General features: G+C 40.6%; 1 protein-coding gene across 1 annotated transcript; it reads left to right on the top strand.

The window, feature by feature from the left end:
• Positions 1-566: 566 nt before the first annotated feature.
• Positions 567-27546, top strand: ino80da (INO80 complex subunit Da). Its single transcript, XM_067443115.1, has 10 exons — positions 567-787; positions 2034-2280; positions 13199-13974; positions 16246-16345; positions 17102-17326; positions 17403-17512; positions 20533-20666; positions 21075-21286; positions 22262-22419; positions 22632-27546. Exons 2-10 carry the CDS (start codon positions 2063-2065, stop codon positions 23555-23557), a joined length of 2859 nt encoding a protein of 952 aa, XP_067299216.1. The 5' UTR covers positions 567-787; positions 2034-2062; the 3' UTR covers positions 23558-27546.

The following is a 27546-nucleotide window of genomic DNA, read 5'->3' as shown; positions in this document are numbered from 1 at the left end:
ATGCATGCACGTGAATGAAATGTTTAACCAGCAAGGCCTTAAAACGCAGCTAACCCCCTAACTTTAGTGCATATGATTGGATATTTGCTCAAATCAGCGCGTAGACACACAGGCACACTCAAAAAGAGCCGAAATAAACTGAGAGGAATATTTCAAACGGAGGAAAATGGAAATAATTAATTAAATACAAAACCGAAAAAAAAACGCAATTCACCAGCGCATATTGAACCGTGAGTGCCGTACCGAACGGTTCAATATTATATTGAGTATTGTGACATCCCTAATGTACACTGTTCTATTGGTTTTTGGATATTTTAATAAAAAATCTTACATATTGTGCCTTTAATGGTTTAAACCTGTAATAAAATATTTTTTGGATGGATTGTTATATTTTACAATTTAATGTCTGGGTCTATGACGCGGTTAAAGCAATACGATTCCTAAATAAATGGCATTTGACAAGTATATGGTGTCTTGTAGTTGATCGTGGTAGTAGGACTGTAAAGGTCGATCATGGTAACAGCGGTCGTGTCCCCGCAGCGCCGCTAGAGGTGCTGTGAGTCTGCCGAGCACTGAACTCTAAACCCCCGCAGATCTGTTCAATGAGAGCAGTAGATATCATAATATTGAAAGTGCATTAGTGGTCGCTTTAACGGTTCACCACCTCAGCAGGGAATACTATTCCGTAGCATAAGGAATTCCGATGAATATTCGATGCAGTTGACGATCTGTGGCGTTTATACAGTCTGTCCGGAGTGAGACCCCGTAGAGGCTGAACCCACTGAAGGTAAGCGGACTCGATTACAGATCTACCCCACGCATGAGCGCTCTGACCCCGTCACCGCGTTACTCGAGCACCGAGGCTTAGTAGCTACTGTAGGCCAATGTTTACATTGACTTAGAATGTATATTCCGCTAGCCGCATTGTGTGGCAATCACGTTTCCTTAGTAAAAAGACGCTGCAATATTTGTATACGTTTCTAAGCGATTAATTTGCAAAGGAGTTTAGATTAAGCGAGTTTTAATGCTTAATCGGCTGTAGCGCCCCGCTCTTTCGGCCTGATTTAACGGGCCTCAACCGCCATTGTTTTATAGCCACCTTTACAGCGATTAATATACCCAAACTTTACGTATTTAATAAAATCAGATAACAAAATGTGCGGTTGCATGAGGTTATATTTCTATTTTTAGCGTTTTAAAGCCAAGAATAGCGCAGGATCACATCAATGTTTCTGTTTTCTGGGTTTGTTTTTAGCATCGGAGCTAACGAGAAAAATGTCAAAATAATTTGTGATTTTGACAGCCACAGCCTCAAACTAAATTTAAACTAATAGATAATACACATTTGCTTTAACAGTGTCACAGATGTCCAAATATTGTCTGAATGTGAGGCTTTGGGAATTATTTAGCGTATAGATTTGATGACAGCGATGTTTATTTAACAAAATCGATCATTTGTTAAGTAGGAAAATAAAGGAAAGATTAAACAGAAGGAAAGTTTTTTTAATTAATTAATTCAGTGTGTTAAATAAAATCATGTACCATAGTATTTCCGTGGTTTTCTTTGCAAATTACTTTGGTTTACCATGTATATCACATGATGCATTAATACATATGCGAATCATTCAGTTTTATTATACATACGTTTACACATCTAAGTACTTTGTGCCATCACATACACCTTCTTTTGACAACATAATTAATCTTCCACATGCAAGCTGAACCCATAATGCATGTCAAAACCAAGCTGAGGATATGATATCCATCATTGTCACGGCTTTGTCACATGTCTTGTTGTTGTGATCTCAGTAGTTAACCTATGACCACATCAACTTGAATCTTGGTTGAGATTTAATTAAAAAATTAATCTGAGACACAAGGGCCAACTGTTATACTGTCAGTGCTTTAGTGCTGGGTCCTGATTAAAGGATATTACATAACATTTGCAGGCTCCGTGAAGTATATGGCTTGTATTTTTTGAACCGTGTGTTATTCATGTGATGTAATGTAGACTCTCTTCTGTCTTTGATCAGCTGATGTTCTCAGGGACCAGAGTCACGTGATGTACGAAGGTAAACACATCCATTTCTCAGAGGTGGATAATAAGCCGCTGTGCTCCTACAGCCCCAAACTCTGCAAGCAGCGCAGGTTGAACGGATACGCCTTCTGCATTCGGCATGTTCTGGAGGACAAAACCGCTCCGTTCAAACAGTGCGAGTATGTGGCGAAGTACAACAGTCAGCGATGCACCAACCCCATCCCCAAAGCGGAGGAGCGACGGTAAGGGGGAATCGGTTTGGGAGTGTGTACTGTGTAGAGCAGCGTTTCCCAAATACACCAGTTGCTGTGACAGGTGGTCAGCTGTGCCATGGAAAATGATCAAATTAAACAAAATAAGAAATTGTATCTCTATATTTCATAATTTTTGTTTTATAAAATGATTAGGGGTGGCACAAGATCTTGCAAAATTAAAATGTGGTGATTTCTTGTCGAGTGGGAAGCTGTCTCGTGATATCTCCATGATGGAGCGTGAGGATGAAGTTAGCATAGGATATGCCACCGCTACGTTTACATTACATGCATTTTACTTATTAATAGAAATATAAGCCATTTAATTCAGTTGGAAAACGGTCACTTCAATTGAACGCTATTGTAAACTATTGTGTCTGATTGCGTCTGATCTGCAGGAATCAGGTCACTGATCACATGACGAGAGTAAGGTGAGATGATTGGCTCAAGATTCGTGCACAACAGAGCCTGATAGAGTGTCTGATTAAGTAAGGAATAATTGACAACAGGCCGTTGAATTATTAGAAAAATAATGCACACCCGAGGTGGTGATGCGGTTGCGGAGCGGAGTGCATTATTTTTCTAGTAATTCAGCGGCCCGTCGTCAATTATTCCACTTAAACTACGATTACCACACCTCAAGACATCGATCCGATTATATATTTAAAGGGATTTGTCTGTTTTTTGTACTTAAATCGCTAGTGTGAGAAGGACTATTTCTTCTGTGTCTCATCCAACGGCTCGTTTGCTTCGTTCCAAAACGTAATTTTAGGCAAAATGATCACATGTCCCAGATAGTCGCATGGATCTGACTATCTTACAAGAACTTACTAATATCTGCAGCACTAAGCGGTTCACCTGAGTTATGCGGTGCAGACATTTTGCCACTGTGTGTAGGCCATCTTGGCTGTTCCTATGATCCACGCAAGTTATCTTCCGTCCATGCACCTGTAAATCGATTTTATTTTATTATAAATAAAGGTTTATTTGTTTCTAGTTATTTATTTAGTTCACCCGCATCCGCATTCACCCATCAAATATGATCCCGCGCCGCGCTCGGGTGTGCTGGGTCCCGCGGGAGTGCAGGTCTCTATTTGGATAGTAACGTTAGGCTGTTCGAGCGGTCTTGCTACACATTAAATCTGTAAATTATTGAAAACAATAAACATACCCCTTGCAAAAAATTATACAGTTTTACTGCAGTATTTTAAATAGGTTTAACTAATATATAAACTCAATAATTACATTAACAGCAATGAAATGTACATTTTTATTACAATGCATTTAAATTCATTGAAGTTCATGCATCTATTTTCATGTTGATTAAAAAAAAAGTCTACTGACAATGTCTGACATGAACATTTCAACAATTACAAATATTAAAATACAAATATTACTTCGGTTCTACATCACAATTCTGAGTTTATTTGAAGCTCGTTGGGCACTGAATGGAGTGCGAAGGGTGCTAGGCAACATGTCAAACATGGTTTATGGAAGCAAGGTTTCGGAGGTGTGAGACCCAGACGCTCAGCGGCGCTCAGCGCTCATTAAACCCGATGAGAGCAGACTTAACTCGGCTCGTCCTTCTGACGACTGCCGCTGCCTGGCAGAAGCCCCTCCCATGACGCAAATTTGCGTCTGTTGTGTAGTGAATGAAGCGAATGGATTCAAAATGTTCACGCGTCCAAGTTCGCGCGAATTGCACTATTTATTCGCGTCACTCGCGTCTGGTGTGAACGCAGCATAACTGTTATGTGTGCTAAACCGGAACCGAGATACCGTCAACCGGAAGTATCGAGTGTCATGGCGACGCCCACTAAGACTTGCAGGAAAGTTGTGGATAGGCTAACTGATAAAATCATCTGTCATGTTTTTTTTAGTCCTGTAATTTATGTTATTACAATTCGCTATGAGAAGTGATATGGAACTGTAATGCGGTCAAGAGAGCTGTCTGGAACTACATTCGTCGTGCGTTTCCCAGAAAATAATTACACACCGCAGAACGTTCATCAGCTAATCAGATTCAAGCATTCATTGGCCCTGTATAATGTATATGTGTCTTATATAATGCATAATGTAAATTAGGCCTGTCGCGATAGTCGATAAAAAAAAATGAGCTCGATAATTTTTCCGGCTGTGATAATTTCCATTTGCATGCTTTTTTTGTTTTCCTCGTCTCTCTCTTGTTGACTGGGAGAACGGGTGCGGCATGAGGAGACGTCATTCTCGGCCAGCAGATTCGTCTGGAACTCGTGGCTCTTCGGTTGCGGAGCCACACGCGAAGTTACGAAATTTGACGTGCACAATGGCAAGCGATATGGGGTCTCGCACACTCCGTGTCAACGTCATTTTTGCTGCACGCACCCTCGCGCTCGAGCGGACGCGTCGTTTATAAACGAGGCTTTAAGCTACACTGAAGTTTGATAAACGCAAGTTAATTCTTAAAGGTGCACTATGCAGCTTTTGTCCACTGGAGGGCGCCTATGCAAAACAAATGCGTAGTTTGATGACGCAAAGTGTGAGCGCAGCATCTTGGGAGATGTGGTCTTCTCATCACAGCCGGTGAAAAATAGGACTCGGGCAGAAATCACGTTCATGCATGCGGTTATTAACGTTACTGTAGTCTAAAGCAGAGCAGGACCGAGTGTTATGGACCTGAGCAAAGCTGATGGAGCGATTGTTAAACAAATACCCGCCTTGCGAATACCGGGACTTTTATTATGACGGGACGGGACTCATTTGCCGGGCGCCTGCACAGATCCGCTCTTCCGGTTATGATTTTGAGGTAATGGAGCTCTGTTTATCATATTAGATACATTTAAGTGTGTTTAAAACGATGTTATGACGTTCCTCCGTGCGTTCACTTGTTCACACTGCTAAGAGTAAAGCGCTCCTGCCAAATAAAAGCCGAAACCGAGGGTAACGCAGATATGACGCAATTGACAGGCGACTCTCTCAAATGCAATGCTGCAACGTCCCTGTCCTGAGTTAAAATAGCAATTTCTCACAATTTACAAATAGTTGGAAACATCTGGGATATTGTAGGTACTCAACTGAACAAAATATATAACACTGGCCTAGTGGTTTTTGGATATTTTACTGCAAAAATACTACATAGTTCACCTTTAACTCTAAAAACTCTAAAAAATTTAATCCATTTTCTTTATTGTTTTTGGTACTTATTTAAATGCATTTTTTTAAACAGACTGAGAGTTCATGCTTTTATTGTTTTTGATTGTTTTCTTTTTCATTTATTGTGGTTATTTAAAATGTTTTCCATTTTTAGTGTTAAATAGTCTTTAGAAATTAAAGTTTATTGATCTTTGAAAAGGTGTAAATACATTATTATGCCATCATCATTATTTTAGATGAAAATGGTCTCAGAACGACAATATTATCGTTTATCGCAATAATTTCTTGTCCAATTTATCGTCCAGCAAAATTTGTTATCGTGACAGGCCTAATATAAATAAGTATAACGTCTTATAATCTAGAATGTGCACTCAGCACCGCCGCTCCCTATACGCAGAGTGTGTGCGATCGCGAATGAAAGGGAAAGTAAAGTGCGAGCTCCTCGCCTGTCTCCCTATATCAAAGCTATCTGAGCCTGGGCTGTGTAGTTGTGACCACCTCTAAACTAGGGTTGGATACAGAAACCCGGTGCCATATATATAACTGCTATGTATCTGGACCGAATCATAATGCAGATTTCGGTGCCTCATTTCGGTGCCACTTAAATTCAAATGTGCTTTCGTGCTTTGGCTGGTGCTAAACCAGACACAGACGCCATCAGTGCTCGTCACATATCACAGCTATTCAGTGTTTTCAACCACATCATGTTCATTTTAGATTTCAGACATTTAAATGCACATTAGTACTAGCAGAAAAACACACTGATGTCTATAGCGGCTATAACAATCCTTTCAGTTATAATTTGACTGTGTCTTATTTATTTCAGATACACAGTATACAGTGTAACTATATAGTACTATCAGATAGTTCATGACATAGTTAACAATTTTGTGAATATTTTGAATAAAAAATAAATAAAATAAATACTGCTGTCATACAGCACTGTGGCTGCGGTGTGTCATGTGAGAAGCACGACGCGTCGCCAATTATACGCCGATGCGATCTAAAATACTTAGCCAGAGAATTTGGTCATATTAATGCAAAATAATGCTGAACATTGAAGATGGTTTGTAGCAGACCAAAAATACAGACTACATTGCTGTTATTAGTACTGTAACTGTTATTTAGTGTTAATTTAGGCTATTGTATTTGGGTAAGGTGGCCTGGGTTTTATTGTGAATAATAAAGTAAAGTATTGGTTTAGGTACCGTTTAAAATGTATCGTTTTGGTACCCGTATTGTAAAAAAACTAAATTATACCCCTACTCTTACCTCTGGTCTCTGTTTGCACTTTGAATATTGAGAGAGTAATTTGATTATGGTTGCACTTAATAAGAACATTTTTGTATTTATACTGTTTTTATTTCTATGTTCAGTTTGTCTAAAGGAGTTGGATTAGGAGGTCACACACACAGCCTCAGTCAGAAGTTCTGAAGCTCATAATTAGGGATGCACGATATTGGATTTTTGCCGATATCCGATATGCCGATATTTTTCAGCTCAGTTTGGCCGATGCCGATACCGATGCCGATATATGTTTATCTTTTCCCTTTTTTTTGAAAAACCCTTTTTGAGTAAAAACGTTTTTTTTTTCATTCTGGTTTCAGATTTCTGAGGTCTCCTTAAAAGGATTCTTGTTGAAGATAAATAAATGTTAATAAAGTTATTTTTATGATAATAAAATAACAATAATAAAGTCAGTAATTTTTCGCCCCAGATGCAGCTGTAACCTAAATATTGTATTTTTGGATTTAACCTCTGTGCACATGAAGTGGGGGTGGCATGACATCCGTTGATGCTGTCTTTCAATTCTACAATTATTGTAGAGCTCCTTGGATTATTGTTCATCATTCATTTCCTAAAATTATCACAGATTAATACACTGTATATAAAAGTATTGGACCCACTTTATATTAGGTGGCCTTAACTACTATGTACTAACATTATAATTAATCATTTGATACAATGCACTTATTGTGTACATACATGTTTTTGCGTTGTACTTACATTTATAAAAAATACCTGCATGTAATTATGTCTGTAATTAATTTCTGTAGTTACATTTGTAATTACACAGCTGGCACTTCCCTTACTACCCATATAACCACACCTGTCCCTAACTCTACCCGTATCCACCTCAATATCAGCAAAGGTGTTTTGCAATACAATTTGAACACAGTAAGTACATTGTACTTATTTTGTGATGTAAGTACATAGTACTTAAGGCCACCTAATATAAAGTGGGGCCAAAGTATTTAATTTACACGTGTCTTGCTTGTGATTTATGAAATCATTACTTATTTGTTTATTCAGAACAAGAAGTAACTTCAATTTTTTGTGTGTATTTTACTTTTTATTGTATAACTAACAACAGCGCCCCCACTACATAAATATCTAGCATCTGGCGGGTGGGCACTAGGACCTGGAGGAGCTTCTGCTGCTGTGGAGGCGGCCGCACGTGCTAGAGAGTGGGGAGGCGCGATTGGGCTTGTTTTGGGTTCGTTTTGGTCTAGTTGTTGTGAAAACCGGGCAAATCTGCTGCTGACGGTCACGCGCATTCACAAATTCAAGGCAGCATTTAAAAACAGTCAATATAAATCACTGTACATGCAATGTATTTGCTTGTTTTCGCTTCAAGAATGACCGCAGTGCTGACATGGTCTCATCGCTGTAGCACTCCTTGCACACGTGAGTTATTGCAGGCGCATATAAACACTTTATCATATCGGTAAGGCAGATCGGCATAATGTTTTCATATTGGCCGATGCCGATTGTCATATTTTAAGCGTTTATCGGCCGATTCCGATGTCGTGCCGATAATATCGTGCATCCCTACTCATAATTCATGTGCAGTCAGATCTGAAGAGACTCATGAAGTCATACAGCAGAGAAGCCAGTCAGTTGAGTGAGTTTGTTACAGGGCTTCAGTATTGATGTGTTTCAATTCACATGATACTTCTCTAAGTAGAACTGAAATGACATTCATTACAAGATGATTAGTTAAAGCATCTCAAAATGCACCTGCAGACACTTTTTCCAGTCATGAATTTTATCATTGAGGATTTCTTAAAATACTGTGCAAAAATCTTGTCTAGTTCTCGTGAACCCAATCTCATATCGCGTCTCGTGAGCTAAGTGTCTCGTCACACCCCTAAACATTAATGCTCTTGATCATCCTTAATGTCAGTATGTTGGTTTTTATCAATATTTAACCAATGAAAATCATTTGAAAGAGGGTGTGACTAAACCTTGTTACGCCATTGGCTGCTCAAACTGTCAGTCAAAGCTCATAACTCCAGCCCACCTCCGTTTAGAATGAAGTGCCGTGCACAGTTTGGATGTCTCTGCTTGTTTGCAATGCAATAAAGCACTGATATTTGAGTAAGGACAGCGTTTTCCTTACTCAAGAAACACTATGTCCTTTTAAGTCTAATGGTTTTGTATTTGAAGAGCGGGGAACAGCCCTGATCAGACAGAACATGTTTTTAATTTAGAAAAGAGCAGTGCGCTGTTTAAAAAAAAAAAAAGTGAATCCGCTGTCCTGTCAGTCTAAACAAGGTAACCGTCACCACAACTAAAATGTAAATAAAAATTTTAACAAAAACGATAGTAGTATATGAGTGATACTAAAATAATATTATTGAACAATGGCTACAGTAATATGATTTTCTGCAGTATCAATACGGCGATATAAGCTGCAGTTTTTTCCTCCCTTTTCTCTATGACAGAAGGTTGACACACTGAAGTGTGTACTTTCATTGAGCAAGTTTATAGTTTGTTGCAGTGTGAGTTTTAGAGAGCTGCTCATGATCCAGTGTTTCAGCGTCTCTATGCCACAATATACTGACAGCAAAGTAAATAATAAACACGCGTAATAAACACGTAATAATAATCAACACACATTTAATGCAAGAAATAAAATAGAAATAAAAGTATTAACAAAAACTGTAATGGTATATCAGTGATACTAAAATAAAAGTTCCTGGCCTAACGCTTTTTCCAAAATTACAGCAATATTACATGAATAAAATAATAAGCAACTAGTTAATAGTTTAAAACTGAACCTTAATCAGGGTGTCTGCGGGGTTTTAAAAAGTGATGCATCAAAATTGTCAAATTTAAGGCCATTAAACGTGTTAAATGTCGTCTCAGAGGTATTATTTTTTTCCAAATGAGGTATTATTTTTTCAGACTATCAGGTGTCCTATTATATTGAAATTCTATCTGCATTCGCGTTAGTTCGTTTAAATATGGGCTTTAGCATACCTGGGCACATAATCAAAGCTGTTTCGTCTCCGTCTCGGCGTATGTTTGATGCTGACGTCATATTCAGCGGTCGTTCGGCATCATCTCAGAGCACTGCGCGCTCAACAGAAGTGGCTGGCTTACGGTTTATTTTAGACTTGCTTCAAGGCATATCTTCAACGACTATCCTCATAAGAGCAATCTTAAATAATTTATATAAAGTCTAAAATGAACAAAAAGAGTTGTGAGAGAATGAGGCGCGATCCAAACAGTGAGATCCGCGTGTCTGTCTGCTCTTAAAGGGACAGCAGCCAATAAAGCTTCCTGTCAGTAAAGTTAAAGAACAAAGGGAACTGAGAAAATGACTCGCTGCTCTTGACTAAATAACTTTTGTAGCTTTAATAAGGATTAACTATTTAATTTATAGTTTATGCAGTGCAGACTATATATAACTTTGATAACTTTATTACATTTCTGTATATTTCCTAACTGTTCAGACAGGAAGGGCAGGAGTAAACATGACCTTTATTATGGGTTTATGTCAGCATTGTTTTAAATTTACTTAAATTAAAAACTGTTATATTTTTGAAGCCTAATAATAAATGTAAAATTAAAAAAAATTCAGTAGCTGTATTAATATCAGTAATACTGGACTTCATTCATAAAAAGATGCCATTTAAACAAGTATTTAAAATATACTGTCTTTATGTTGTTTCCACATTAATTTGATTAACTGTGAAATTATAATATTAAATAATATATTAAAAACGTACAAAAACATAAATTTTTTTATGGCGATTAATCACAGAAAAAATGTGTGATTAATCTACACTGTAAAAAAAAAAGTTGAGTTAACTTAAAAAAATAAAGCAACCAGCTGCAAAGCATTTTTGAGTTTACTCAACTTCAGTGGTTGAAGTTATGCCAAATCATTTTTGGAAGTGCACTAAACTTATTTGCTTAAGTTAATTATACTTTACTCAGTAAGTCCATCTAACTACTAGTCCAACTCAAAGAAACAAGTTACCACAACTTCAGAGGTCTTGAAGTTCAGTAAACTCAAAAATGCTTTGCAGCTGGTTGCTTTATTTTTTTAAGTTAACTCAACTTTGTACTTTTTGTAAGTTGGTTCAACTTTCTTCAAATATCTAACCCAGATACTTGTATAGCCCTCACGTTAAGAGTCCAAATGCAGCCAGAACAAACCACACTGAAAATACAACACAATACAAAATACATTGCCATCATTACAGAAAATTTTTATTGACAATTCTGCAAAACAGCATTTTCTGTCTCCAATAGGTACATTAGAAGGTGATGAACTTCTACTAAAAATATTTAGTAACAATTGCAGCAAAGGCATTACACATTACCTGGTCCAATCTGCTCTTAGTACGACAGAGAGGAACCTTATATTTGGGTTTGAGTGGATGGTGGCATAATTTTCAAAGATGGTTAAGATCCTCATCTTTTCACTTTATCCTGGCTCTATGTCCTGCAATAGAAATAAGCATAAAATTACACAAAAAGTGTACACTTCATTTAGATCTAAAAATAATAAACTCACCTGATCTTTCAAAAGGTCACATTTTGTGCACATCTGCCAGATTTTTGTCAATGCATCACTGATGTTTGATGTTGGTGCTTTTTTTTTTCTAAACAGGACAAATACAAAAACAAACGCAAAAGCAGTTACAGTGTGTTAATTTATCATGTAGCATTACAGAAATGGAATAATAAAAAGATATTACAACCCAATGCATAGTGTTCACTGTATTAATTAAATATAAATGTATTTATAAAGATACAAAAGAGCATTAAGTGATTTTGTCTTGTTGTTTGAGTAACAATATATACACAAGACGGCAGGTACATAGATTGCTTTCACTTTAAGAGCTAAAGCACATATCGAATACATCCTACTAAAACTTCTTGGATTCACTAAATTATTTATGTTCAATTAAGACAAAACCTACTGTGTTTAAGGTAATGCTACCCACTGTGAGCTTTTTGACAAAATTGGGTATATGTTTCACTATCAAATTGCAATAAACACAAAAGATTAGCACTTACATGCTGTCTTTAACATTTTTAACATCATGCACGTCCTTCTTATTCTTTTCTCGTTCAAGCATGTTTCCTCACACTTGTCTAAGTTGTCAATAACGTTGAAGCTGTAACTTTTGGCGCGCGTTAATCAAAACAAAACGGTGTGCATGCGTCTTGCGGAAGAACATTGTAGTCGGAGCTACTTCTCTCTGTTTATGTCTATGAGGACGAGTCACGCCGAAAGTATTGTGCTACTCCGCATCGACGCCGACTGAGCTAAAATAATCCCAAAATAAACATGTATTATAGGTGTAGCGTAATGATTCAAAATAAGACAAAAACACGGTTTAAAAAATGGATTCATAAAGTACTTGCTCATTGTATCTATTTCGTCAATTTTGAACATAAAAAAAGTTTATTACAAAGTGAAGCTTTAAATAGACGTTACTGTGCTACGTGTACAATCTCTAGCAAAATAGGCCTACATTTTATAGTCTCCATTAAAAATATAGTCCATCCAGCCATACTCTTGCTGTATATGTTGATATATAAGTTACCTTCAAATGTTAACAGATTGCCAACAGGATCCCCGAACATAACAGATAAACAAATCACCACATGCTTTAGTATGAGTTTAGTCTTTTAACATTTAACAAACAAGGTGTGCCACATATGTAGCTTAATTTATTCATAAAGCTTAAAGAAAACTTACCTCAACCAGATGAAATCCAGTCCCTTCCAAAGCGTGGTTGAAGGAGGAAACCCCGTGCAAGATACAGCGCTGACATTCTGCGCATGCGCGATGACGGGAAGTTATGAATAAATTAAAACATTACGTTTTCTCAACTTACTTGTTTGTGTTCAGTGGACGACATATTAGTAAACTTGCAGTGAAATCGTCCTTATAAGTAAACTCAACATTGTGGTCAAAAATTTGTCCACTCAACTTAAAATCTGAAACTGAGTCAACAATTTGCAAGTTGGATTTTTTACAGTGTAGTTAAAGTTTTTAATCGATTGACAGCACTAGTTTTTAGTATTTTGTTAAATTCAACAACTTATCACAGTTATAGAAATGTAATATTTGGCTCAGGTTTTATTGTTGGAAAAAAAACACTAAATAATTTAATTGCTGAATTACCAATTATTAATGTAAATCAAATGTGAATAATAAATGTAAATAATAGAAAGGTCGCTGATTCACACTTGCAATTCAGTGTCGTGATGGTTTTAAAAAATATGCTGAAGGTAGTAAAAAAGGTATTAAAAAGTAGTACATTTAACTTAAGGATTGCAGTATATACCCTGTTAAAATAAAGTGTTGCCATAATAAACTATTACATGACTAAAATGTGACCTCAGCCAGTAGTATGGCTTCATTCGACAGAACTTTAATCGTCTCGTGATCTAATGAATAAAATGTAATTTTCCATGTGCTGTGGTGTGTGATTTGAGTCAAACGTTGTTCGTTTTGCTTCGGCAGATACTGTAACAGCCACCTCCAGGTGCTTGGCTTCATCCCGAAGAAGGAGCGTAAGAAGAAGCAGGACGTTCTGGAGGATGTTCGCGCCCGCGCTCACGTGGAGTCTGTGGCTCTGAACATCACCGTTCCCTCTCTGGCTCTGCGGGACTCGAATGGGCTGCCCCCGTCTCCGCCCTGCTCGCGCCTGCATCTTTCGGACTCAGACCTCCTCGACCCCTTCGCCTTCTACGAGGAGGACACGGATGGAGAGGAGAGCGTGGCGCAGAAGAGCTCCAGCAGGTGGAAGCTGCCCGGCCGGCCGGTGATTGGGCTGAGGGTGACCGCGCGGGACCCGGAGCACCGGCAGCCGGACACCGAGCACTTTAGCGCCGCCACTGAACCCTGCACACTTCCAGCCTCCCCACACTTACCACAACCACCAACTCCACCTCCGCCTCCACCCTCAGCGAGGCTCATCCAGCCCCCTCAACACACAGCCCAACACGGGGCAGTGCAGACTCTGCTATGCAAGCCAGCTCCACCTCAGACTGGGCCTTCTGTGTTGTCTGGTCTGCTCCCGTCAGCTGGAGCTCAACACCAGCCTGTTATCCGGAGACCTGTCCCTGCGGCGTCCCCTCGCCCCCCTGCGGCCCCAAACTGCCCCCCGCTGCCCCGCTCCGTGGCCATGCGCCCCACTGCCTTTACAGCGCCCCCTGTCTGCCTGCTCCGGCTACAGCACCTCGTGCAGCTCTACGCTCAGAGACAGAGAGAGCACGGAGACCTGTTCCCACATCTTGGTATGACCTCTTTGCTTTTTCAAAGCAGCACTCTTCTACACGGTTCACCCAAAATGAAATGTTGTTCCAAACCTGTATGTGTTTCTTTCTTCTGCTGAACACAAAATAAGATATTTGGAAGAATGTTTGTAACCAAGCAGAGAGAACAACCATTCACGAACATAGTATTTTTCCCCTACTATGGTAGTGAATCGTTGTTTTCTCTAGCCTGGATGCCAGCCGAACTTAGCCCCGCCCACAACATTTTTAGGACGGGCAGTTCGGTCTGGCCTTGCTCCATAGAGGAGTAATTATCCCCGAACAGAAACTGTTCGGTCCAATGAAATCATCAGGACGGGCTTTAGACGATGACGGACAGATGATCAACAGTAATGTAATCATCACGTCATCATTACGGGTTATATTTGTTCGAATCCTAAACGGAGAGCTTGTTTGTATCTGCATCACCTTCTCTATTTCTCTCAGAAATGATCATGTTGGGTAAGTACTCTGTGTATCAATAAATTTAATTTTTCTACAACACCGGCAAAGATCGTTTATTCCAGTGCGCGTGCAGACAGGGTTGCCAAGTTTTTACAACAAAATCCGCCAACTAATAGCCCTAAACAATGGCTTCTCGGGGGAGGGGGTGTTTGATGGTGTTGAAAAAATGGTGTCTGGGGGGTTTAGATGTTTGTTATTTTGGCAAGGTTGCCTGCTAAAATTCGCACTCATGGGTCTATATATCACATAATAGTCGCTTCAACGGACATAGAAAACAACCCGCGGGGGAAAAACGCGGACTTTGCAACACAGTGCAGTTGAACTCTGTTGACATTTGACAATGCGTCGCTTCGTTGCTCTGATTGGTTGTTGGTCTGTCCAATTGAGGTCTTTCCTGGTTGGGTTGAAACACGCCCCATAATCACAGCCCAATGGAGCATCAGACTCATATTCTGACTACACGTCAGGCTATGTTCTCTCTGCTTGGTTACAAACATTCTTCCAAATATCTTATTTTGTGTTCAGCAGAAGAAAGAAACTCATTCAGGTTTGGAGCAACATGAGGGTGAGTAAATGATTTTTGGGTGAACTATCCCTTTAACTACATGTTTTTCCACAGTTGAGCTACTTCAGGGTGTGTTAGACTATGATCTGTCCTGTGACAGGTTTGGCTCAGCTATACTGAGATTCACAGGAAACTGGAAGTTTATATAAAAGTGATCTGATAACTCTATCCAGTTCCATTGTTAAAAAGGCAAATGCTTAAAGGGATAGTTGACCCAAAAATGAGCCTGTGATGTTTATCTGCTGACCCCCAGGGCGTCAGATGTAGGTGTGTGTGTTTCTTCAGGAGAACACAAATGAAGATTTTTACCTCAGCCGTTGCTCGTATAAAGCATGTCAATGGGGTGTGTTTCTATGAGAGTAAAAAACACTCAGACATACAAATCCATATTAAACCCTGCGGCACGTGGAGACACATTGATGTCTTAAGATACGAAACGGTTGAGTTAAAAATCTTTATTTGTGCTCTGCTGAAGAAACAAACACATCCTCATCTTGGATGCCCTGGGGGTCAGCAGATACACATCACATTTACATTTTTGGGTGAACTATCCCTTTAAGAGTCTATGATTGGATCATTATTATGTTTCTAGCATCTCTTAAGCATAAATTTATCCACCCCTTGAAGTAATAAATGTGATGTTATTTCCATCAAGAGGTGCGTCAGTGTTTGCTCAAGATCTTGTGTTGACAATGCAAGAGTCCAGCACTCTGTACAGTCTTCTCCAGCACATCCCAAAGACTGCCACTCAGAGGTGCCTATTCATCTGGAAAAATGATGCACAAAACAGAACCGCAATGTTGGAAATAAAAGCGCCAAACTTATTTCTCTCTGTGTGTTTCTGCTCATCTGGTGAAGTTTAGCTGTTCTCTCACCGGTTGTTGCTCCAGCATAGGCTAGTCACCGTATATGTAACTTTTAACAAGACCCACTCATTTAAAACTCCTTAAATTATATTAACCTCTGCAATATAACATTCATATAATAAACACTGTAATAATTACAGCTCTTTGGAAAATAATTATTAGGCCTGTCAGAAAAATAAACAAAACCACAAATACATCATTGCTATTAGAGATTCTAACTCATATGGCACGTGATCAGAATTATTAATAATGTTTGTGTCGGTTTAGATTATGATTTGGATTTTTAGCTAATTAAAATTATGATAAAAAGGAAAACACAACCTTTATATCTGATAATATGCATGTGTGTTTGCATAGGGCTAGACTGGTCTGAGGACAGTACAGATGAAGATACAGAGGAGCTTGTCCCCTTATTGCCTCAGGCCTGGAGACTTCAGGAACGAAGCCCCCATCAAAGGTGAGACTCCTCACTTGCTTCTCACAACTTCTGAGGTAGTAAATAAAATGCCATTTACAATTAAGCTACTTCATAAGTGCAGATGAAAAATATTTTAAAGATGCATTTAATTGACATTTTCTTATATTTTCTTATTGAAACCCATATTGAACCTGTACATTTATAACAAATGGCAAATGGAATGGAAGAAATGTTTAAATAACAAATTATATGAGGTGAATCCAGTTTTAAATATAGGAGTTATTAGTTATTATTTTGAAAATAGATATGACCTGGTTGTATATATACGAGATGCCGAATTGGACATTCAAGACTCACTCATTCATATTTATTAAAGGGGGAAGAGATACTCTTTTGTGATTTGTGTAAGAATTTCACGAGTGTAAAACATATTTTAATAGAATGTCCTTTTCCAAATAATATTAGACAACGGTTTTATTCAGAAAACATTAATTGATATTTTTAAAAAGGTTTCTCCGGGAGTAATTTTAGATTTTTTGTCAAATATTCAATTGAAAGATTCTATGTAATTGTTGTAATTATGACTATTGTTGGTATTGATATATATATGCCTGTATAGTGATTGTTTTCAAGATTAAATTATTAAATTATTGTAAACAATGTATTGAAGTGATACTGCTGATTGACATGAATATAGCCACTGCTGCTGATATGGCATTAAATCATAAATAATTAAATATATTTTCTTATTGTTTTGTGTGTGTGTGTGTGTGTGTGTGTGTGTGTGTGTGCCAGCTCCTCCAATGAAAAGCCGCTTTCCCGGCGGGCACGTCTGGCACAGCTATGTACGTACCTGCAGGAGAGATATAAACACCTGTGCCGACAGGACAGGGCAGCCACGCGTCACAGCAGGTACCGATACGCCTTCCGGAAAGCTCTGCTCCATGCTGCAAGCAAAGACCCTGACTGCACCGCACAGCTCATTCAGAAACTCAGCAAGAGCTCTCAGACCTCAGCCTGGTGCGTTCAACACTCAACATCTGTAGAGCCATTTCAGGACTGTGTGTGTATGTGTGTTTTAATTGTAAAGTTTCAGTTCAAGGTCTGCAGTACCACAAAAGAATGAAAGGGCGACGTGTACGGGAACCACAAAGGGTCAGACCTGCAGCAGCGTAGCTTTGCCTTTTTCACGCCACTGTTTTCAACGTATCCTTTAACATACGCATACTTTAACGGAAGTGTATGTAAGATTGTGGCCAAAAGTGAAATGAATGAGCGTCAGGCTGAAGGAAATCCAAATACACCAGTACAGTAGAGGGAGCCGCTCAAACAAACCTTCAGCTCGGCTGAAGAAAGTTCAACACTCTTCAGTAATGAAAAAAGGGATGTTACCTAAAGTCATCACAAAGTAACTTTCATTATTAATTTGAAAAAGTAACTTTACTAGTTACTTGAAAAAGTAATCTGATTACATAACTAAAATATAATTAGTTACCCACAATACGGATGATGAATAAAGTTAAAGGTGGACACTTTTTGAAAATGTATTATTAGCAATATATGATTCCAAATGGTTTATGCCAGTTAAAAAAGGCGAAATATCTCCACTAAATAGATAGCAAAAATATATATTAAAGGAAGTGTATGTAAGATTGTGGCCCAAACTGGTACTGCAATCACTTTCAGATGACAGTAGAGCGGTGTATCCCCCTCCCCCTGACTCGAGGTTGCCAGATTGGCTGCAGGATCAGCAGGAACGTTTATAGCTGTGGGAACTAGAGCAGATCTGGCAACCCGGATGCCCAAACACTACTGACTACGTGATTGGTCGATTAGGTGGAGGGCGGAGCTTCAGGCAAACACAACATGTCATCATCAACATCAGTTGAGGGCTGCAACAACAACTTTTAAATGACAATATCCTGGCCGGACTCCTGTTGTCAGTGATATAAGTATTTGAAATGAACATGATTTATTAATGTCCAGTGACATATCAGGGCCATTTTATGATTCATTGAAATACATTTCTTACATACAGTTCCTTTAAAGGGGGTGTGAAATGCTGTTTCATGCATACTGAGCTTTTTACACTGTTAAAGACTTGATTCCCATCCTAAACATAGACAAAGTTTCAAAAACTAATGTTGGACGTTTGATGGAGTATTTCTGTGTTAAAAATACTCCTTCTGGTTTCTCACAAGTTTCGGAGAGTTTTTTTCGAGTATGGGTCGACTTGACGTCGATAGAGCGGAAGGTCCTTGTACGGGCCGTACGGGCTCTTCTCCCGGTAGGGTGCGCGCGCGTGACTAGAGCAAGAGAGGAAATGCACGCCGTAAACACTCTCAGGTGCAGATCCAGTCGTCCGTGAACACTTATGATGCGCCACGCTCCACTTTATTCCTATGGGTGACGTCGAGCGACTTCAACGCTTCAGCACAGCATTCTGGGAAGGCAGCGCTGCATTTGAACCGATTTGAACGCAGAAATGACGGGAAGCTTCACAACATCGCTTCAGTCGCATCTCAAAGTGGATCTCCACCGGTCACTGCTGTCACAGGACTTCACCAAATCATACCAAAGAAGTGTGTTTTTGACGGAGTGGTCCCAGCGATAAAGGTTCGGTCCTGCTTTGGAAGCAGCCGGTGAGTAAAACTGCTTCAAATGTCTGTGCTGTCGGCTATCGTCACGTGAGTAAACATCAGTAAACGACACGATCGCGTGCTTCTTCATTCAAATGCGCTAATGGACTCCATTGTTGTTCTATTATAGCGTTACACTAGTCTGACGTGCAAAACCGTTTTGCTTGCTACTGCTAAGGTTTAGTCGCATACAATAGTCCATAAACCGAATCATGTCCTCATAAACTGCGAGTAAAGACACACAAATGTTGACAGGCCACTAAATACAGTCCATACCACAGAGACGGACGTCCTGCTGCTGCTGTTTCTCCTGTTCAATTTATTTCAGCCTCAGATTTGATTGTGGATCATATATCTATTAGCTGAGATAGCCATGGGTTTCTCCACGCTTGAGGACGTCACCGCTTTGTTCGCGATCGTCATTCTTTAGCTCCGCCCACTCGATACGCCTCCAGGTGCTCGGTTTTTTTCGGAAAGACTCGGTACAGCCCATATTTCTTTTATAAATATAATAAAACTAAAGACTTTTCGGAGATATGAAGGATGCAATACTACTCCATAGGTACTCAAGATTGACATGAGATTGACTGAAACTGAGTGTTCTCCTCCCCTTTAAGCAGTGTTGCCACAGTTACTTTAAAAATGTAATCCGATTACTGATTACTCCTTTAAAAATGTAATTTAGTTATGTTACAGATTTATTGATTTTAAAATTAACTAAGTAAGATTACAAGTTACTTTATTAGTTACATTCAGCAGTTTTCGACAACACCCTCGGCGCCTCAACATAGAAATGACAACCGTTTTTGCCAACACTCACTTTATTGGAAGTGCATTTTAACAGTAACGTCAACAATGTATCTCCTGACATTTTAAGTTGAAATTAAAAAATATTTCCTGGAAAAATACTCTCCCCGAGACGCAAGAAAAAAGCAAAAATATATTTTAAAATTTTATACTAAGGAAAATGACTAAAATAGTAACTCACAGTGACTTGGATAATATACTTTAAAGGGGTGATTGCATGCGATTTGACTTTTGTAAATTAGGTAGTGTGTAATGTCGCTTCTTGAGCAAAAACAAGATCTGCAAAGTTACAGCGCTGAAAGTTCAATGCAAACGGAGATATGGTCTTTTAAAGTTACGGCAGTTTATTGCCTACAAAAATGGCCGGTTTGGACTACAGCGAGCTTCTTCCTGGGTTGGTGACATCATAAACCCTCGCTAGTCTCCGCAGATGTCACTTCTGCCCGTAATGGGAAGGGCGTGGTGTTTCCATGACAACCTGTGCTTGGCACGTCAGCCAATAAAAATAGTGTTTTAAAAAAAAGCATTAAGACATGTTATACTGCACCCCATAAACACAACCAAGCCTAGAAAAAAAACACAGAACCACCCCTTTAATCTGATTACTGGTTTGGAAATAGTTACTGGAAAAAAGTAGTCAGATTAAAGTAACGGGTTACTGGCATCACTGCCTTTAAGTAAAACCTTAGTGATGGCCTAGTGACGAAACAATGTCAGTTTGAACATGCAGTTGTCTAGTGTGTGTGTGTGTGTTACGCTCTTGACAGCATGTCACCGCAGATATCCTACTGAATCGCTCTCAGCAGCTGTTCTCCAGTTGCACGGCACGGTTCGCTGATGGACAGCAGTGCTCGGTTCCTGTGTTTGACATCACTCACCAGACACCTCTTTGTGATGAACATGCAAAGAAAATGGTGAGAAACTACACCTTATATGGATAACATTAAAGGGTTAGTTCACCCAAAAATGAAATTAATGTCATTAACTCCTCACCCTAATGTCGCTCCACACCCGTAAGACCTCCGTTCATCTTCACACACAGTTTAAGATATTTAATATTCAGACCGAGAGCGTATGCAAGTGTATGCACACTATACTGTCCATGTCCAGGAAGGGAATAAAAACATCATCACAGTTATTAAGTTCTCGCGCACCAGAATATACGTCAGCAGCGGCACTGCGCAGTCGCGAATGCGGATGGAAAACAAACACGGAAGATTGTTTGGGTGAATCATTAATGACAGAATTTTCATTTTTGGGTGAACTAACCTTTAAAGGAATGTGTTGAAAGATTTGGTTGTAAATAAATGTGTGTGTGGCAGGATAATTTTCTGCGTGGAGATGGCAACAGACGCAGTCAGCAGCAACAGCGGCGTCCGCGTAAGAAGACCAAGCCTCCTGCACTGACTAAGAAACACAAGAAGAAGAGACGGCGAGGTCCGTGCCGACCGCAGAAGCCCATTCCTCCAGCTGTGCCACAGGGCAACTTGCTTATGCCCTCCCTCTCACTGCCTACCCACCACGCCCATGTCAGGTGCACAGCTTACTTTCAAACGCATCAGTCTTGCATTACAAAATGTCATAACGCTTTACAAATGCCAGTGTTGTATTCTAGCTCATTCCAGTCCAGAGTAGGTCGAGTTCAAGTCGAGATCCAGACCAGAAAAGGGTCTGAACCATAGACAGAACTTTAAGGCTTTATATACCATAAACAAATGAGTTATAAAAAAAATTCACCCCCTCACAGTTGTCATGAAGTTCAAAATTAGCTGTATAGACCAAAACCACAATTGGTACATTTGTGTCCTCATTTGTCACAAAAACATGCCCACAAACACACACACACACAGCAACTTTGTGTTTTCTGTTCTTAAACCCTCCACAAACTTTAAAGGAAGCATTTGTCTTGAGATAATTTTGCTGTCATAAGTTATCTCGCTCTCACTTGATGTATAGATGCGTTTACCCCGCACTCCTGAACGCAGCGATCGCTTTCTTTCCTCATTCGCTAGTGTTTAGATTTCATGTGATTCTCGTTTGTGGTGGTGATATTGTGATGATTGATTTCATCAAAAGTAACTTCATTTTGTAACATCATTTGCAGATGATCATTTTCAGATGATGTGGAAATGATGTTACACAGTACTTGATTGTCATCTAAGTAATTCCAAACATCACGGGGCAGACGACAACATTGTGATCAAATACACGCAACTTATTTACCCGCTCCACAGCGCCACCTAGATTGAGTTATAACAGCGTGATTTAGAGGGATTTCTCAAGGATTCACTGCATTTACACCCAGCAAATCAGCGCAGTAAAATTCGAATAGTATTTTTAGTTTTCGAATATTCGAATATTAATGCACACCCCTAGTTTGATACCGCCACAGCAACAACACAAGCATCTGTGCATAGTCATATTCATTTATTTCATATAGTACGTTTCTGACTTGATTCAACTATCTTTATCCTCCGCTTGCATTCACTCTCCGCTGTCGCTCTTGCAGGAGTCCGTCGACCCCTGAACTCAGTGCAGATGAGCTTCCTGATGACATCGCAAATGAAATGCCTGACATTCCCAATGATCTTGAGCTGAATCAGGAAGATTTCTCCGACGTGCTGCCCAGACTGCCGGACGATCTTCAGGATTTCGACCTTTTTGAGGGTATGATCACATGTGATTATATGACAACAGAATATCGTAGAGACCTGAGGGTGGCCTCTTTTGACTTGGGCCAGCAAGCAATCACACAGACTACCCTAGCATTGTGGCAGTTTTGCACCTGCTTGTCAATCACATGTTTTCTTTTCAGAAAATGTAACAATCTTGTTAGTTGGCTTGTTTGCACTTTGTCTGAGTTGTCTTTGTGGATCCAGGTAAGAATGGAGAGTTGTTGCCCACCACAGAGGAGGCAGAGGAGCTAGTCCGAGCCCTGCAGGCGATGGGGTCGTATCCCGAATCCCTGGTGTGTTTGTCCTCAATGGGCGAGCTGACCCCAGCGGATGGGGTAGACCACCGCACCATGGCCGTGTTTTCGGGATCAGGCGTCACCGCGACCGGCATTGGAGACCTTCTGAACAGCCGAATGACTTCTGAGACTTTTCATAATCTAGAGTTGGAGGGGAACCTCCTCCATGCCCCAACAGACCATCATTTCCAAACATCCCCTTCTCCCCAGCCAACCCAAAATAGCACCGCCGCACCCACTACTAGTTCCAATGGGGGATTAACGGAACGAACGTTTTCCCGAGCTCCCAAAACGGACTCCTCCCCTCCAGGTAGTCATTACAGCAGCGAGCATGTGCCATCACCCTACAGGGATCACATCTCACCCCCACATGGTGCCTCTTATCAGACCGACCCGCCTCTCTTGCTGGAGGTGCCTTTGAGTGGCGCTCCGGGGCCTCCGCGAAACTCCTGGAATAACATCCCGCTCTCGCTCACAGACCCGGCTCAATTCGGGAACCTCCTCACTGCTGAAACTCACCTGCTTTCCACCGCTCTGTCCACCCCACCCTCCACGTCCCACTCCACAATCCTGCAGCCCACCGCTGCCCTCTCCGCTCTTCCCCAAACGGGCCTCACCTCACCGTCATCCTCGCCCTCATCGCGTGACCTCCTCACACACACCCAACCTAAACTACAGCTCCCACAATTTAGTGCAGCCTTCGGCCACCAACTGGCTTCCCACAGTGGGATCCCCAAAGACCTGCAGCCCAGCCATAGCTCGACAGCGCCACCTACAGGCTTTACCATCACTAGTGCCACTGCAGCCACGCCCCCATTTCCTCAGAGCAACTGAGTTTGGGTAGAGAAGACCATTCCATCTCACATTTAAAGGGATAGTTCACCCAAAAGGGAAAATGTGATATTTATCTGCTGACCCCACAGGGCATCCACAAATGAAGATTTTTAACTCAACCGTTGCTGTGTGTCGGTCATATAATGATGTGAATGGGTAACAACTCTATGAGAGCCAAAAAAAACACTTCCGGTATATGCGCTCTGGCGTCGTGTACGAGATTCGCTTCATATAATTGTTACCCATACACATCATTATGACCGGCACACAGCAACGGTTGAGTTAAAAATCTTCATTTGTGTTCTCCTGAAGAAACAAACACACCTACATGTTGGAAGCCCTGGGGTCAGCAGATAAACATCACATTCTCATTTTGGGGGGAACTATCCCTTTAAGAAATTAGTCACACCAAATGGGAACTTTGTCATTATTTACTCACCCGCGTGACTTTCTTTCATCTGTGGAACAAAGACATTTTGAACAATGTTCACTCTTTGCTCTTTTCCATGAAATTAAAATTAAATAATGACCAAGATCTGTTAAGCTCCAAAAAAGCCATTTCTGCACATTCAAACCTGTGCCACGGGAGTCCTGAAAAGCTCAGCCAAAGCGTCTCGATCGCCCCCAGGTTGACTGGATGCAGTATAGCTCATAAAACCCGCCCTCTCCATGAAATGTAATGGGACCAAGCCTGCAGTCTCCCTCTCATTTACTGAAGCTTTCGCGCCTCGATCGCCCCCCGTTGGCCGGTCCCTGTATAGCCGCCCCTCTGTGTTTTCTAATGGACGCGAGGCAAACTAAATAATAAAATTACACTTCAAAAATGTTTCACTAAAGTTAGTTTATGTCACTGAAGGCAGTTATCATCACGATGATTTCATTTCAGGTGTTCGTTTTAAAAATAAGTTTAGTTTGAGTTATTTGATGCTTTAAAAACGGGGGGTGTGACATCATGATTGACAGCTGAGACTGACGGCTTCTCTGAGTGAAGTTGTCACTGAGGCACTAACGGATTTTTTCGACATTTTTGGGAGCAGATTGGAGCTTTACCTTTAATTTCTACATTTCCATAACTGTTTATTTCACACCAACATAATTAATTGTTCTGCATCTGGGAGCGTGTGGGCGGGCTTTTGATATCGCAGCTGTACTTCCTGCGCTCTACGGCATAACTCCGGTCCCGAAATCGCTACTGCGCAGACTCGGTCCGCGCCGTGCAGGCTGCCTGAAAGCTTCAAATCTGCCAAGCGGAAACGGATGATGTCAAGTCATCCATATTTTTTTTACGGTCTATGAATGGGACGAAAGACAAAATAAACAATCAAATTACACTTCAAATACATTTTTTCCAGAGATGATTTCTGCGTTTTGAACAAATGAACAAACTTAGTGCTGATCAAGAGTTTTGTGCAAGCAATTTAAGGTCCCAAATATAGCAGGCTTCATTCAGTGATTGAAACAAATATTATTAATTTTAGTTTTACAGCATATTAAGCGCTCCGAGCGAGCTGTGGTGTGGTAAACATGGAGCTTTTCCTTGACATGGTAAATGATCACACCAGTGAAAGCAGTGCACTTATCCTTTATTCAGGCAACATCTCTTCAGTCAGTACAGTAGTCTACACTTTAGTGATGTTTCTGTTTAACGTTAAATAAAATGAGGCATGGTATGCTAACTGTATCTTACATAGCTTGCATATAACTATCTCGCGGCTCAACAATTTTACCTCCTACCGACCAAAATCCAACGTACTTCCAGACATGGCTTTTTTGATTATGGAGTTAAAATCTCTTTCTCTGCTGCGGTCGAGTTGGGCTCTGCACTTTCTGCCATCTTCCCTGCAAGACGCGTCCACTTTCAGCAGCGACTCCTGTGGCCTGTCCCAAACCCCCATGCACGCGCCCACTTGCAAAGCAGACAGCCACGCCTCTACTACCACAGTGGGGGATTTTTTTTACCACTTTTTAAAAAAAAATATCCGAATATTAATTTTCACCTTCGAAATTCGTTTTTTAAAAACTATTCGAATATATATATACAGTCCTACTGAATAACAGGAACCAGATCTCTTGTGGAAGAAAAATTGGTCAGAAATGTAAGGTTGCTCTTAAGACAAATTGTTCTGGACATCAAATCGGTCTGAACCGCCCGTAATACATTTCTGTCTCTTCTCAACACAAGGCTTTCATATGACTATTACACTTTCATGATATTTTTTTGGAGCTTGACTGGCCCAGTTGCCATTTAATTGCATGGAGAAGAGCAGCGTGAAAACATCTTTTGTGTTCTACAAAAGAAAGTCAGTAATATGGGCTTTGGGGTTTCTCTTTTGGGTGAACGAACTCTTATGCCCTGTCACCAACAGCTCTGTGACTGGCACCATAGACCCGCAGGTCTTTCTGGACGCGTATCTGTGCTTGGTCAGTCAACAGTGTCCATCCTATGTTTATTGTTGTACTGACTCAAGGATTGTGTTCTGCCCTCACATACCCCCTTTTTCACCAAATGGTGCTAGTGCTGGAGCCGGTGCTCAGTTGGGTATCCTGCGGAGCCGCCTCAGACCCGTCCCATATCTCTACTAACTTGAGAGCAAAATGATGATCTGACAACGTTACTACATTACCTGCTCATGTGCATTGCTGTCTTAGTTTACTCCTCATTTTGAGAACTTTTCACATCCAGAGTAATAGGAACATAGGAATGTCAGCTACATTTTTAATAGGAGTCTTTTGCCATCCAGTGGTACCCCACAGCTCATAACGTCACTAGTTTTTCAAAAGAGACCAGCAGGTTTAGGAGCTAAGGACCAAAACCACCTTTTTTCAGTGGAAACGTGCGAAATGGTGCCGTGCACCAGCACTGTGTCGGTGAAAATGGGGTGATGGTCTGTCATACTAAGACTAGTGATTTATATTCCATCATTACTGATTCCATAAGTTATTTCTCGAATGAGAGCAGCAGGTGTACTGTAGAGTCCTTGTGTCACGGCCCCGGGTTTACTTCTTTTTCCACATCCTGCTCCGTCTCACAGTCGAGAGCGCGAGCCTTTCAAAGTATACTCCTTAAGACCTGTTCAGTGCATGCACACTATCTAGTGGGCTTAGCTTTCAAGTGCTCAAGTCACTCGCACGGACACCCATCTGATGATCATAATTACGTCACTCGGATAGTATACCGTGGGCTTTAGGAAGGTGCTCGTGTGTGTTGGCTGGAGAAAAAGCAGGGCAAGACTCGTGGTATTAGCATCTGTCTCAGGTGATCTGATCACAAATACTCCGCTAAGAAATTCTCTTTTACACCATGCATGTCCTGTGACCTTGTGACGGGTTTGGTTGAGAGTGGGTTAGTGATATCATGAATACATTAATGAAGTGAAAGATTGGCACACTCAAGCTGCGTTCACACTAGCGACGACATAGCGACACGATCCATTAATTTCAGCGGAGAGGTGGTGATTTGCCGACAGGATGTAGACGCGCCCAGCGATGCAACAAAGTTGAGATAAATCAAGTTCATGCAAGTGAACCGTGACCTTCAGGAGCGACAACCAAAAGTAGTGAAGTCGGTGGCGTGCATGTGATCCGTTGCTCTTCAGTGTCGAGGCAAGACGAAGAGAGGAAGCTCACTTTAGGAGTCAGCAACTGTCCTATAATTTATGACATGTCTCTGTCTACATTCAGTGGGACTCGCCATGCTCACTCCGAGCCTGAATGGATTCGTTAGCTCAGTTAGACCGGCATTTGCTCTTTTGCTTCAGATAAATAGCCGCAGTGAGCACTCGCTGTTTCTCGTTTATCTTTAAAAGGTTAGTTCACCCAAAAATGAAATGTATGCCATTAATGACTCTCTCTAATGTCGTTCCACACCCGTAAGACATTTTGACGACTTTATTCAGCATTGTCTTCTCTTCCCTGTTTGTTTTCAATCCTCAAATAAAGATTCAAACGGTTATGAATCGATTCATGATTCGGATCGCCAATGTCACGTG

This window comes from Pseudorasbora parva, chromosome 5, assembly GCF_024679245.1.
Source record: "Pseudorasbora parva isolate DD20220531a chromosome 5, ASM2467924v1, whole genome shotgun sequence".
Lineage (NCBI taxonomy): Eukaryota > Metazoa > Chordata > Actinopteri > Cypriniformes > Gobionidae > Pseudorasbora > Pseudorasbora parva.
This window is presented reverse-complemented; position numbering and strand designations above follow the sequence as displayed.

Excerpts from the sequence above, each read along its gene's own strand:
- ino80da (XM_067443115.1), top strand. The coding sequence starts at position 2,063 with ATGTACGAAGGTAAACACATCCATTTCTCAGAGGTGGATAATAAGCCG. Across the intron at positions 2,281-13,198 it reads CCCAAAGCGGAGGAGCGACG|ATACTGTAACAGCCACCTCC; the intron begins GTAAGGGGGAAT and ends TTGCTTCGGCAG. Across the intron at positions 13,975-16,245 it reads AGACCTGTTCCCACATCTTG|GGCTAGACTGGTCTGAGGAC; the intron begins GTATGACCTCTT and ends GTGTTTGCATAG.